This window comes from Patella vulgata, chromosome 3, assembly GCF_932274485.2.
Source record: "Patella vulgata chromosome 3, xgPatVulg1.2, whole genome shotgun sequence".
Classification (NCBI taxonomy): domain Eukaryota; kingdom Metazoa; phylum Mollusca; class Gastropoda; family Patellidae; genus Patella; species Patella vulgata.
Genome location: NC_065881.2, coordinates 36,175,655 through 36,191,960, shown reverse-complemented (window position 1 = coordinate 36,191,960; position 16,306 = coordinate 36,175,655). Strand labels below are relative to the sequence as shown.

Sequence of the window (16,306 nt, the reverse complement as noted above, 5' to 3'; positions counted from 1 at the left end):
TAGTTTCATTACATCATTGCCTTGACTAAGTTCGATAATGAGTAGAGATAAGCAATTTGATTGGTTGATGCTTTGGGACAATACCTTTAGTTCTAATTAAGTGACAGTGATGAAATTTGGTATATAGTTTTATTGCATCAATACCTTGACTAAGTTCAATAATGAGCATTTTCTGCTCAGGGTAAGCAGAGTGATAAGCAATTTGATTGGTCGAGACTTTGCAACACAGTAACTCTCATTCTAATTGAGTGAGAATGTTCACACTTGACGTAGGTCTTTATTAGGTGAATGCCTTGATGGAGTTCGGAGTTAGAAGATAAGAATTAGGGTTAGCAGAGATAAGCAATTTGATTGGTTGATGCTTTGGAACACGATAACATTAGTTCTAATTAAGTGATGTTTAGTTTTATCACATCAATACCTCGACTAAGTTCGATAATAAGCATTTGTTGCTTAGGGTAAGCAGAGCGATAAGCAATTTGATTGGTCGAGACTTTGGATCAAAATAACTCTCCTTCTAATTGAGGTAGAATGTTTAAACTTTGTGTAGGTGTTCATTAGGTGAATGGCCTTGATGGAGTTCGATGATAAACATTGTCTGCTTACGGTAAGCAGAGATAAGCAATCTGATTGGTTTATGCCTTAGTGTAGTACCATGAGTCTTCCGTCTGACGTGGAGAGCGGAAGTTGGAAACAGGTCGCCACATCCTACGTACGACCCATGCATCATTTCTTACTACATATCTTAGTAGCCTTGTGATCGTCTAGAATTTTGTCTCTAGCTGTCTTTACTTCTGCTTCACGTTGTGTATTTACTTTTTATACGCCCACATTTTCATGTGGACGTATTGTTGTCGCCCCTGTCCGTCCGTCCGTCCGTCCCTCCACAATTGTTTGTGAACAGTCTACAGGTCACAATTTTTATCCAATTTCAATGAAACTTGAAATATAGGTTTATCACCCTAAGATCTCGGTTCCATTCGATATTGGCATCTATCGAACCTTAACTTCATGGATTATGGCCCCTGATTGTACGAAAAATCACATTTTTGGCTTGTGAACACTGTAGAGGTCACAATTTTTATCTGATTTTGTTGAAACTTGAAATGTAAGTTTATAACCCAAAGATCTCGGATCCTTTCGATATTCGCGCATATCGGACTGTAACTTCCTGAATTATGGACCCTGATTGTACGCAAAAACGCGTTTTTTGGCTTGTGGACCCTATAGAGGTCATAATTTTTATCCGATTTAAAAAAACGTATTATTATATCACCGTTACACCCTAAGGACGACTGAGTTCGAATTTCGTGAAAATCGGCCCAAAACTGACAGACAAAATGGCCGCCGTTCGTTCTCAAATAGCGTAAAAATATGGTATATCAAGGTTGTGGACCCTATAGAGGTTACAATTTTTATCCGATTTTGTTGAAACTTGAAATGTAAGTTTATAACCCAAAGATCTTGGTTCCTTTCGATATTCGCGCATATCGGACTGTAACTTACTGAATTATGGCCCCTGATTGTACGAAAAATCGCGTTTTTAGCTTGTGGACCCTATAGAAGTCATAATTTTTATCCGATTTAAAAAAACGTATTATTATATCACCGTTACACCCTAAGGACGACTGAGTTCGAATTTCGTGAAAATCGACCACGCTCTAATGACAACAGTTATCATCCGATCTGTTTGAAATTGATATGCATCAATTAAATTAGTGCAACGAAGATGCCTATTGATTTTCAACAATTTCTGTTAATTACACCGTGAGTAATGGCCCTTTTTTCACTTTGTTGTACCTTGTGAATGCTTTAACAACAAAAGTTATTATCCGATCTGTATGAAATTTATAGGTATCGTTTAAATTAGTAAAACGAACAAGCCTATTGAGTTTCAGCAAATTTCAGTTAATTACATCTAGAGTTATGGCCCTTGTTTTGCATTGTTGAATCTTGTGAACGCTTGAACGACAAAAGTTATCACCCAATCTGTATGAAATTCATATGCATCATTTAAATTAGTGAAATGAAGAAGCCTATTGAATGTCAGCAATTTCTGTCAATTACTTCTAGAGTTATGGCCCTTGTTTTACTTTGTTGAACCTTGTGAACGTTCGAACGACAAAAGTTATCCGATCTGTATGAAATTGATATGTATTATTTGAATTATGAAAACGAAAAAGTAGATTACTTCCAGAGTTACAGCCCTTGTTTTAGTTTTTAGAACCTTGTGAACCCTCAAACGATGAAAATTATAATGTCATCTGTATGAAATTGTCTATTAAATGCCCCCTAATTACCTACAAAAGAACAAATATACGACAACTCTTGTCGACCGCTCTGACGATTTAGCTGCTGTGGGCGTATGTTTAGTTGCCTGGCAACCTATCTTTGTAGCATTACTATAGCCATTAAGCGACCAATAGCGAAATAAGTTTTGGTTGGTGATTATAGTCCAGGTCTCACCCTACCATATTATAATGGTCACCCAATGCAGCCTCTCTTTCCATAGGTGTCATGGCACTACACAAAATACGTGTCTGCAGACACCTGAATTATACTCTTTCTTCAAATTGCGATAACTCCACTGGAGCAGGGTTTGCGATAAAAATGAAAATCGTTTTATTTGCAGCTTGACCTGTTCTAACAACATAAAAAATAAAATCGTTGTCAACTAACCCTCAACAGCATGAAAATTTGTGTCGAAAGTTATGAAATTCGTCACTTTTCGTTTCGAATTTCAGTTTCTTAAGTGTTGGGATTTCGCCCATATATTCCGGACATGTCCTACGCTATTTTCCAAATGTCAGGCCAGGAATATGCCCAATCGGACATCAAGGTATGATGAATAATATTCAGAATTTCAAAATTAATATAGTATACCCCCGATAATTGTTGATAATAGGCTGGATTGATTAGGTAATTACGTGATCAGCGTATTTATCGTAGGCTATTATACTGTCTATACACCTACGTTGTTTACCTGCTTAATCTGCCTTGCTTGACTGACTTATTACTTTGTCGGGAAATTCACCAATCTAATCTTGAACAGAAGTCATTGCTTCTCCTTTTGTCGGACTTTTCATCAATCCAATAATGAGTATCAACCTTATCTACGTGATTACCTCGGTGGTTTCTCCATTGCCGGAAAGTTTAATCCATTGATATCAACCGACAGCATGTAGAAAATAGTCCTTGATGTCACATATTATCCTAATAGTATATAACACCCCAAATCAATGAACAATCATTATAAATTTCAAAACCTCTGTCTATTGTTAGCTATTAAACCTTTAACAACTTATTTTCCATAATGAAACTACTTCTTTTAAGACACCATATATAAATTCCCATCTACAGTGGCACTTTCCCGCGATCTCGATTATCGCACGAAAATCGCTTACAATGTAAGGCAGTGCTTACTACGAAACAAACTGTATGTGTTATATGTTAACGGTCACATACGCCATACGCCGGAGTTATGTATGCCTTTTACAAGTAATTTAACTATCAATGTAATTTTAAAATACCATTTTACGAAAATGATTTGACATCACCACAAATAATTCTTATTTCAGACGCCTTTCTTCATTTGCTGACGTATAAACGAAGACTTGTAATTTTGGGGGAATATTTCTGGTGTGAATTTGATTGAAACAAGTGCGGATCGGCAAATTTCATTGTATCGTATTACGAAAACACGTAATTTTGTAGGAATATTACTGAAATAAGTTTGGATACCATACGGGAATTAAATATGAATAAGTGGTTGCCATGCAAGATACCACATTTTGCAAAAGATGGTCAGAAAACAAGCTAAATAAAAAGTGATTTTTTGTACAACCAGGGGCCATCATCTAGTATGTAACAGTCCGACAATATCAAAAGGAACCAAGATCTTTGGGATATAAAAGTATATAATATAAAAGTTTCATCAAGTCGAATAAAAATTGTGACATTAAGAGGGGCTACAAGATCAAAATGTGTTTTTTGTATATTCAGGGATCATAATTCAGGAAGCTACGATGTGATACGCGAATATCGAAAGGAACCGAGATCTTTTGGATATAAACATACATTTTAAGTTTCGTCACAATCGGATAAAAATTGTGTTTCTAGAGTGTCCACAATCTTGGAATTACATACTTTTACACTATTTGCTTATGAGGAGCGGCCATTTTGTCCAGCGGTTTCGCTCCGATTTTCATAAAATTCGAACTTAGTTGTCATTAGGGCGTAACGGTGATACATTGAAGCAGTTTTTAAAATCGGATAAAAATTGTGACCTCAAGAGGAACTTTAGGCTAAAAACGCAATTTTTCTTAAAATCGGGGGTCATATTCCACGAAATTACAGCCGATATGCGCGAATATATCGACAACGACCGAGATCTTTGGGATCTAAAGATAATTATTTTAAGTCTCATGAAAATCAGATATAAATTGTGACCTTGAGGGTGTCCACAACCTTGGAATTACACACTTTTACACTATTTGCGTACGAGGAGCGGCCATTTTGTCTGGCAGTTTCGATCCAATTTTCACGAAATTCAAACTCCGTCATCATTAGCGTCATCATATCGAAAGAAACCAAGTTCATTGGGTTATAAACGTACCTTTTAAGTTTCATCAAAATCGGATAAAAATTGTATCCTCCATGTGCAGTGTGTCCACAAGCTAAAAACGTGATTTGTCGTAAGTTCAGGGGCCATAGTCCATGAAGTTACGGCCCGATGCATACCAATATCGACAGGAGCCGAATTCTTAGGGACATAAACCTATATTTCAAGTTTTGTTGAAAATGGATAAAAATTGTGACCTGTAGAGTGCCCATAAACAAATTGTTGGCGGACAGGGGCGACGACAATATACATCCACACGAGAATGTGGGCGTACAAAAATAGCGAGGTGTTCCTATTTTTATTACGTGCGGATTTGAATATTTTGTTGACACGTGATTTTTAATTGTGGTATGAATCTGTCTGCTTAAATAACGATAAGAGTTATACCCCTTTATTTTCGGTAAAATGTCGGACAAGAAAATTTTAGAAATCCCGACTCTAACTCATTTGTTTTTCAATATTTTCGAATGAGATATGGTTTGTCGATAGAGCAACGATAGAGCAAACTGTATCCCTGATGACCTCGCGATTAAAGGTCACGGTGAAGACTAAATAGGCGATTTTCATGGAAGTTGGGTCTGTTTTGCATAATTGTCGACTTTCATCTGCTGTAACTCGACTGTTTTTCAAAAATTTTGAATTGAAATTTCTCATAGAAAAAAAATGTTTAAATAATCAGGATCGACATTCTAGATCGAGAATTTGCGAAAATCCATATTCACTGGGAGACGCCATCTTGGATTTGTAGACTGGATACCAAACCACACCGAGACTGAATACTTTGGCAAAGCGGGTTGAAGGGGAGTTGGAGTTGATATATTGACCCTTTCAATAACAATATTGGCGATTGGGTACTTGAATAATCCGCCGATGTATCCCAATCAAAACTAAAGTTTTTGGTAACTTTCGACACAAATTTTCATACTTTTGCAAGTTAGTTGACAACGATTTTATTTCTTATGTTGTTAGAACTGGTCAAGCTGCAAATAAATTGATTTTAATTTTTATCACAAACCCTGCTCCAGTGGAGTTATCGCGATTTGAAGATAGGGTACATTTCAGGTATCTCCAGACATGTATCTTGTGTAGTCTCCTGACACCTATGGAAAATGAACTTGAACCGGGTGACCATGATAATGTGATTGGGTAAGACCCCGACTATCACGAACGACCAAAACCAAGTTGGCCAGGGTCATGCAACAGCGGTAGTAGTGCGACAAAAATAGCTAAAATTGGGCCTAAAAATGACAAAAATCAACCGAAAAACGTACTCGGCCTGTATCTCGGAAACGGTTGATTTCTGAAATCTGCAATTTTGGCTGGTGAGTAAGCTCGATGGGTCGACCAAACCCTGTTAATATGAACTTAATAGATTACAATATAAACTAAAGTCATTCTCAAACACTAGCCAGCCAGACTTGATTTGGGCGAGTCTGCTGAATAGAAAGTTCTACATCTTTTCCCTTTTAGAACCAAGCTGCTGTCTAGGAACTCAGATGGTAAACTCTCCGGAATCTAATGAAAGTCCACCTTAAAAGTTTACTATACTATGATTTCTTTAGTGGACTCATGGATATCATGCACAGAAAAGCCTGTTCATAGCTTTGAACCTGTGCAATTTCTGATATGATTGGTTAAATTAAGCCACATCACAAATTTAGTATATTTCCACTCACATGTAATCTGGTAACATGTTGTTGACACACACAACCAGCTATGTTTTGGGTCTGTAACTCTTTTTATGTGTCAACCTGTCAATTATTCACCAAGTTGATTTAAGTACAGTCAATTTGCGCCCTAAATAGACTCACACCATAGCTAATATACCGACAATAGAGAACAATTTGTAAAGATACAAATATTGTTCAAACCATCTTATATCTCTATTCCTTGTCTATAAATTTAAAAACAATGTCAAGGAGAGTGATGAAACTCTAAGTATAGATTTATTATATCATTAACTTGACTAAGTTGGATGATGAGAATATTCTGCTCAGGCTAAGGATCGATAAGCAATTTGATTGGTCAAGACTTTGGAACATAACAACTCTGCTTTTAATTGAGGTAGAATATTAAAACTTGATGATGATGTTCATTAGGTGAATGTCTTGAATGCGTTCAATGATTAACATTTTGAGCTAAAGCTAAACAGAGCTAAGCAATTTTATTGGTCGATGCTTTGGGGCCAGTTAACTATGATTCTATCTGATAGAGAGTGATGAAACTTGGTGTATAGTTGATAATCGGTTTGATTGCTTGATACTTTTGAAAAAAAATAAATGTGTGATTAATTAATATGTGACATCTATTTATTTTGGGATTTCGGGGGGGACATCAGCCTCATTGTTGGCTTCTTAAACACAGTGTTTAAGGTCGTGAGATGAAGAAACCCAGTGATTTTCAATGATTTCTGATAATTACTACCAGAGTTATGGACGAACTCTTATCAATCTTCAGCATTCAGTGAGTTTTCATTCAGAATTATATGTATGCCCCTTTTTCCGAAAACATTGTGAATGCGATAGGGGCTGTAGTTTTCGACCATATTTGGAAATGAAATGAAATGAAATGAAATGGGGTTTAACGTCCTACTGTTCTGCTCCTATGCTGGGCTAATGAAGACGGGCATACGCCATACAGTGTGCTATGAGGGAAATTTTGCCCGGGCAGCGGCACCATCGCCTACTCTTATATCGAATTCCAACTGCCAAGGGATCTTTTACGTGCATTCCAATGAATAAACGGGACCTCAGTTTTTCGTCTCATCCAAAGGACAAGACAGCTTTCCTTGTCAGGCCCTCCGTCCTGCATCACTGACAAGGGGGGAACCACGCCGGAAAATCTGGCTGAACTTTCTCGGCCAATACAGGGATCGAACACCTGACCTCCAGGCTAGCGAGCCAGTGTCTTACCCACTTAGCCACGTGATCCCCGACCATATTTGGTGTGAAGCATTGTGATCACGAGAGGATGAAACCAATCAAATTTCGTTCCAGGGTTATCCACCCTTTGTCGAAAATTTTGTGAATGCAGTTATGAGCGGATGGACCCTATCTATAGTTTTTAGCAGATTGTTGCAAAATTTGGTGTAAAGCATTGGGTTCATAAGAGGATGAATCCTAACGATATTCACCTCTCCATGACTTACCATTTCAGAGCTATATGTATGCCCTATTTTCTGGAAAAAAAAACTTGTGAAGGCGATATAAAGGCGATAGTTAATAAATAGCTTGAACGTGAAGCATTGGGGTCATCGATCCCTACTGATATTCATAATTCATAGCCTTCGATTCCTGAGTTATGCCCCCTTTATCGAAAACCAAGTGAACGCAATAGAGACTGTAGGTCTTAACAGATCTTTTTTAAGATTTCTTCAAACACGCATCCTAAATCCTCATCAAATTTACTCAGTCCAAGTTTTCCTTTTGGTTAAGCTGCAGTTGAGACAAAGCAGCTGTGTGGCTCTCTTTTTCATAATATTCTGAGGGGGTCACCCAACAACCACTGGTTCATGGAATGACCCACAATATTATTAAATGTTATATACATGTACATGTACATGTATATATGGTGAATGTTTTTATACACCCACATTGAAATGTCGTCATATATTGTTGTCGCCCCTGTCTGTCGGTCCGGCGTCCACAATGTATACACAGTGTTAAAAGGTCATGAGATTCAGAAGCTTATTGATTTTTAACGATTTCAGATAATTACTCTCAGAGTTATGGCCCTTGATGACTTTGAAATATCTTGCGGACGCTCTAGAGGCTAAAGTTAATATCCAATTACCTTGAAATTTAAACACAGTGTTTAAGGTTGTGAGACGAAGAAGCCCGGTGATTTTCAATGATTTCCGATAATTACTACCAGAGTTATGGCCCATGATCACTTTGAAAAATCTTGTGGATGCTCCTAGTGACCAAAGTTTTCATCTGATTTATTGACTTTAGATTGATACACAGAGTTTAAGATCTTGATTTTCAATGAATTTTGATAACTTGAACAGCTAAATCGATGATATTAAATGTTTCATATACTAAACATTAGCATGGACCAAACAAATTCTACCGATTCTCTGATAATTACTTAATGAGTTGTGACTCTTAATCAGATTTTAGTGTATTATAAATCAAGTGACCGCACTAGACTCTTAAAACCTTTAGCCAAATTTTTAGCCAATTCAGAAACTTGTAGCCAAATATTATATTTCTATTCATGTGTTTAATTAAAAAAATATTTAATATGTACTTTTTTAATGCACAAGAGTATTATTTTATTCTCTGAACTGTCCGAAAGTTAACATTTCATATTGTCGCAGGCGGATGAAGGAAAGAAAAATTAATCTGTCCATTAGTAATCATTATTCATTATTATAATTTGAAAATAAATTGGAAAAATTATAGCTAAGTGAAAAAAAACCACAGCTCAGCCCCTTACAAAAGGGACGTAACTGTGTTTGAAAGTTAAGTTTCGAGACGGATCTTTCAGTCTTTTTTAAAATCTGAACCATTGACTAATTCTCCACTTGCAAGATTGAGACTAGAGTCAATTAATGTACTAAAAATAGACACTACATCGAGTCAATAGAAAGAAGGGTTGAACTAGACAATTTCAAAATTAAAATTAGAAGATTTTCAAAATTACACTCTCTGAAATTCATTCGCCAAAACTTTCGCCAGTATCATCAATTTGATCGCCAATAAAAGCGAATGTCTAGGGTGGTCACTGATAAATGTTTCATTACTGACAATAGAAAAAATATGCGACAACTCTTGTTGACTGCTCGGACGACTTAGCTGCTGTGGGCGTATGTTTCATTGCCTGGCAACCTATATTTTAGAATATTGTCTTCAATTTGGATAGGCCCAATAGTTTTGAAGTATATTCTACCATACATGTACTTTCTGTTTAACTGTATAATGAATTTTCCTTATTTTTTTTTAGTTGCATTACAAGCATTGAAAAGAAAAAAGAGATTCGATCAACAATTACAAAAAATTGACGGTACATTGTCAACTATTGAATTTCAACGAGAAGCTTTAGAAGATGCTAGCACAAATACAGAAGTACTCAAAGTCATGGGAGTTGCAGCAAAGGCTCTTAAAGGAGCTCACAATAATTTGTAAGATATATTTTATGTTATACGCTCACATTTAATGTGGACGTCACCTTTGTCAGTGAAGGTGTTCTTTAGATATTGACCTTAAATAAACATAGGTGAGATGCCTTTCTTTGGCTTGATGTTTGAGAATAGAAATTAATCAACATATATTCAGGCATCAACTAACAATCTTCGTTAGAGGAAAACAAAGTTGGAAGCAAAAAATTAATAAGATAATAATAAAGTGAATTTTAGATGAGAATAGCTTCAGTTACGAACAAATGATGTTAGTGATGCTTTTTTATACGCCCACATTTTCATGTGAACGTATATTGTCGTCGCCCCTGTCCGTCCGGACAGCGTCTGTCCACAATTTGTTTGTGGACACGGTACAGGTCACAATTTTTATCCGATTTTGACGGAACTTGAAATATAGGTTTATCTCCCAAAGATCTCTGTTCCTTTTGATATTGGCATGTAATTATGGCCCCTGAGTGTTCGAAAAATCACGTTTTTAGCTGTGGACACTCTAGAGATCACAATTTTGATCCGATTTTTATGAAACTTGAAATGCATGTTTATAACCCAAAAATCTTGGTTCCTTTAGATATTCGCACATATCGGAATGTTACTTCTGGAGTTATGGCCCCTGATTGTACGAAAAATCTTGTTTTTAGCTTGTGGTCCCTCTAGAGGTTACAATTTTTATCTGATTCATAAAAACGTTTAAGTATATCACCGTTACCCCTTAATGATGGTTGAGTTCGAATTCCGTGAAAATCGGACCAAAACTGCTGGACAAAATGGCTGACCCTTGTACGCAAGTAGTGTGAAAATATGGTTTATCAAGGTTGTGGACCTCCTAGAAGTCACAATTTTGATCCGATTTTCATGAAACTTGAAATGCATGTTTCCGATATTCACACATATCGAATCTTAACTTCCTGAATTGTGGCCCTTGATTGTATGAAAAATCCTGTTTTGAGCTCGTGAAAATCGGACTAAAACTGACAGACATAATGGCCGCCCCCTTGCATGCAAATAGTGTAAAAAATATGGTATATCAAGGTTGTGGACCCTATAGAGTCCACAGTTTTTTTCCGATTTGGATGAAACTTTAAATATATATGTTTTTATCATAATGATCTTGGTTCCTTTTGATAATCACACATATCCGAACGTAATTTCCTGGATTATGGCCCCTGATTGGTCGAAAGATCGCATTTTTAGCTTGTGGTTTCTCTAGGTCACAATTTTTTTTCCGATTTTAAAGGAGCTAAATCGCTAACATTGACACAATTGGGTCGCAACGCATATAATACTATAATATGAATGTATATAAACTGATTTACATTCAATGGTTTCCGTTTTTACTCTAATTTCAAATCAGTTATGTTCGGCGAAATAAGCCAGTAGTCTCAATCGAATTAAAATTTCTAGCGTCTGGTTATTTCAGTCTACATAATATTTATTGCGCATAGTCCACATGGTCTCCAGATAAGAAGACTGCGACGCCTTTTTATTTGGTGCAATGTGTCTAGCCTCGTTCTTTGAGTCTCTTGTTACAACTGGGGCTGAAAGCATTATGGTACACGATTCGTGTACCAATGGTAAAATGTTTATTTTGTCTTAAATATTGGATATTAGAAGCCGATCTTTTTCCGGTAAGATCACAGCATCAATGTTGATTTAAATTGACAAATAATTCGTGTTTTCAATGTTGAAGATTTTGGATGATATTGAGTTAGAGACTTAGCTACTTTAAAAACCGTTTAGATACATTTATATCACCATTCCACTATAATGAATTTTGAATTCGAATTTCGGGAAAATCAAACTTGAAACTGACCGACAAAATGGCCGCTCTTTGTACGCAAATAGTGTATAATAACTATGTAATACAAAGGTTATGGACCCTCTAGAGGTCACAATTTTTATGAAACTTAAAACATATCTCAGTTCCTTTTGATATTTGGGCATTTCAGACCATAACTTTCTGGATTATGGCCCCCATTGTACAAAAAATCGTTTTTGTTTTTACTTTGTTCTCTATCCATCTCTTGCAAAATGCGGGCGTTTAATAAAACATTTTTTCAATTGGTTTTTAACTGGAAGTCAATATTTGTCTTTCAGTGTGGAATATTGTGCTTTATACAAGTTCTTATGATTTGATATCACTGGCAAGCCTTGAAATAACTGCTAAGGTTCAGCCTGACATCATGTCAGGCTGAACTGATTTTCGGCCGGACATTTCAGATTTTCAGCCTGACAAATACTTTATAAAGTATATTAAACCAAAAAACTGTTGAAATTTACTATGTTTATATATATTATTATACATACATTTATTAATAAAATAAATTGATGACTCACATACAACCTGGAGTTTTAAGTTTTTATATGTATATGGAATACAACTTTATAGTTCATATAATAATGTCATTAATCTCTTTGGTTGGGCTGGGGACTAAATCCTAAAAACTCTGATTAAGATTCAAATTTAACTAAAGAATAGACATCTTAATTAAATATGAGTTGTCGTAAATGGTTCAGAATCTGCCAAGTCATTTTTGATCCACTTTTCTAGTTCTACGGCTCGTTTTTGTAATTTTCCAACTGGTGACGGCGACGCCCCCCGTTTAGAAGTGTCTTTATGAGAGACATAAGATTAAGACACAGTACCAGTCTTTGAATTTTCTGGAACGGTCCCACTAGCCGGGATATCCGTGTCCGAGGGTTGGGAAAAGTAAGAAGTTATTTTATTCGACATGTTTTCACGGCTCTTCTATTTACATTCACATTGGAAGTGTCCAACAAAGTGAGATATTTTCGTATAAAAAATCTGTCCCTAATTACATCCATAGTCAACTTGGACATTTTCTTGTAAACTAATTTTAAAATATTATTACTTTTATAACTAATAATTTATATAATTACATGTCATGTTAGGTGTGATTTAGAGCTAATCATATACGAAAGTAATGCAAAGCTAGCTACGAGACTCGAATAACCAGTGTAAAAGAGCCGATTCTCAATATTATTCATTATTTTTTCTTCACGTGGCCGAGAGAGATACATGTATAAATAGTAATATTTTTACTATGACTCGGGTCGTTGATATAACCAGCGTAAAAGAGTCGATTTAAAAATTATTGAAGATTTTATCTGCACGCGGCCGAGATATAAATAGTAACATTTTCACTATGACTCGGGTCATTGATATTTTTGGTTCTGGACTTTCGAGTCTAATAATAAATAGCGATCGACTCAAATATTTTTGACATAATGTTTTACAAAAACACGGTCGGACAATTATGTCCGGACGAAAGGCAATTTGGCCTGTCAAAAGGGGTCAATTCGCCCGGACATTGTCCGTGTCCGGACGCTTATTTCAGCGCTTGATCACTGGCCTACCTGATAAGAATAGTTCATGGTGTCAAAACATCGCTTGTCTTCTTTAGAATTTCAAAATTACACCGGCCTACCATGGTATTGTTATTTGCACAAGTGACTCCTTTTCCCACCAAAAAGAAACATTCTAGTTAGCAATGTTTTTTATAAGTCCACATTCGTGTGCAAGTGCCATTTTAGCCATGAGGCAGTTTGTGAAACGGAGAAAAATTAAACTGGTGTGTAATAAAGGTGGGAATTGAGATATCTTACAGTTTATTTTTATCATATGACAGTTTAATTCACAAACTATAAAAAGTTAGCATTGAAACAGCACAAGTCTAGGACTAGCACGGCTAAATAGGTCACTAGCCTGTAAGTTATTTTTGGTAGCCTTGGGCATCAGGATAGTGGATTTTTACAACCCTGGTGAAGCATCATGATTGTTAGAGGACGAACCCTATCAATCCTCAGCATTCTGTTAGTTTTCGTTCAACATTACATGTATGCAAAACATTGCGAATGCGATAGAGGCTGTAGTTTTCGACCATATTAGGTGTGGAGCATTGTGATCACAAGAGGATAAAACCAATCAAATTATATTCCAGGGTTATCCACCCTTTGTCGAAAACTTTGTGAACACAATTTTTATACGCCCACATTTTCATGTGATAGAAAATAATTAATAGAATACAATATCAAAAAAAACATCGTTTTATCCAACGTTTCGTCAGTAAAATTCAAAATGACTGGAAGTCAGTTATGACATCATAGGAAGTTATGACATCATTGGCGTGATGACGTCATAGACTTAGATACATAACGTGAAAGGTTAGCTTAACTAAACCTTAGGTAAAATTTTTCAAGTAAGGAAAACTTATGCATGATTATGAATGATTTTGAAACCCCCTGGATTTAACTCATTTAAACCGTTCGGCCATACCGAATCAAGTCTATGAATCCACAGACTTTCTGCTGTGTTCAATTTTTTCTGATCTTTATCAGGAATTTTTTGTACAATGGTACACATGAAATCATGACCCGGTTAATTAAAATGGGAGGTTACATGGGGGGAATGACCAGGTTTTTTAAGCTTTATATTACTTCTGTGCTTATGAAGTCGAGTGCTGAAAGGAGTAATGGTTTGGCCTACATATTGCATACTACAGGTTTTACATATTGTTTAAAAACAATATACAACATAAGAACTGACATAGTTGACAGAGTTTGGTTTGTGTTTCCTGTTTCTACTGATTGGAAGTTTCACATTTTCATGTGGAATTATATTGTCGTCGCACCTGTCTGTCCGTCCACAATTGTTTGTGAACAGTCTACAGGTCACAATTTTTATCTCAATTTCAATGAAACTTGAAATATAGCTTTACCACCCTAAGATCTCGATTCCTTTCAATATTGGCATGTATCGGACTGTAACTACATGGATTATGGCCCCTGATTGTATGAAAAATCACGTTTTTAGCTTGTGAACACTGTAGAGGTCACAATTTTCCACCGATTTGGTTTAAACTTGAAACGTATGCTTATTACCCAAAGATCTCTGTTCCTTTCGATATTCGTGCATTTCGGAACGTGACTTCCTGAATTATGGCCCCTGATTGTACGAAAAATCGCGTTTTTAGCTTGTGGACCCTATAGAGGTCATAATTTTTATCCGATTTAAAAAAATGTATTATTATATCACCATTAAACCCTAAGTACGGCTGAGTTCGAATTTCGTAAAAATCGGCCCAAAACTGGTTAACAGAATTTTTTAAAATTTGGTGGGAAGCATTGGGGTTATGAGCGGATGAACCCTATCTATATAGTTTTTAGCAGATTGTTGCAAAATTTTGTGTAAAGCATTGGGTTCATGAGAGGATGAATCCTAACAATATTCACCTCTCCATGACTTACCATTTCAGAGCTATGCCCTATTTTCTGGAAAAAAGTTTGTAAACGCGATAAAGGCTATAGTTTTTGTTTTCATAAATAGCTTGAAGCATTGGGGTCATCGATCCCTATTGATTTTCATAATCCATAGCATTCGATTCCTGACTTATGCCCACTTTATCGAAAACCAAGTGAACGCAATAGAGGCTGTAGGTCTTAACAGATCTTTTTTTCAGATTTCTTCAAACAAGGATCCTAAATCCTCATCAGATTTGCTCAGACCAAGTTTTCCTTTTGGCTAAGCTGCAGTTGAGACAAAGAAGCTGTGTGGCTCTCTTTTTCATAATATTCTGAGGGGGTCACCCAACAACCACTGATTCATAGAATGACCCACAATATTATTAAATGTTATATATGTACATGTATATATGGTGAATGTTTTTATACACTCACATCAAAATGTGGTCGTATATTGTTTGTCGCCCCTGTCTGTCGGTCCAGCGTCCACAATTTATACACAGTGTTTAAGGTCATGAGATTCAGAAGCCTATTGATTTTCAACGATTTCGGATGATTAATATCAGAGTTATGGCCCTTGATCACTTTGAAATATCTTATGGATTAGAGGGTTAAGTTTGACTTTAAATTTATACACAGTGCTTAAATTTTTAATGTCATAAGTTGAAGATGTCAATCAATTTTCAATTATTTCCGATAATTACTACAAGAGTTATGGCCCTTGATAACTTTGAAATATTTTGTGGAAGCCCTAGAGCCTAAAATTAATATCCGATTGACTTTAAAGTTATATGCGGTGTTGAAGTTCATGAGACGAAGAAGTCTTAAAATATTCAACGTTTTCGGATAATTACTGTCAGAGTTCTGGCGTTTGATCACTTTGAAAAATCTGGTGAATACTCTAGAGACTAAAGTCATGATTCGATTTATTTTGAATTTATACACGGTATTGACAGTCATGAAACGAAGACATCTATATTTCATGGATTTCTAATAATTATTACTGACTGTAGAGTTATGGCCTTTGATGACTTCGAGAAATATTGCGGATGCGCTTCAGGCCAAAGTAATTATTCGATTGACTTTAGATTGATACACAGCTGTTAAGGTTTTGCGACAAACAAGTATATTGATTTTCAATGATTTTTGATAACTTAAACAGCTAAATCCATGATATTAAATGTTTTGTATACTAAACGTTAGCATGGGGTAGAACAAGAAGCCAAACAAATTAGATTTTTGTGTATTATAAATGTTTCATTTCTGACAAAAGAAAAAAATAT

At 35.9% G+C, this 16,306-nt stretch overlaps 1 protein-coding gene across 1 annotated transcript in view; it reads left to right on the top strand.

Moving 5' to 3' along the window:
• The window catches only part of LOC126815245 (charged multivesicular body protein 4b), a 55,392-nt gene that overhangs the window by 22,973 nt on the left and 16,113 nt on the right, over positions 1-16,306 (top strand). Inside the window, exon 2 of the mRNA XM_050540805.2 lies at positions 9,569-9,746. Within this exon, the coding sequence (XP_050396762.1) occupies positions 9,569-9,746 (178 nt within the window). The remainder of the gene's footprint in view (positions 1-9,568; positions 9,747-16,306) is intronic.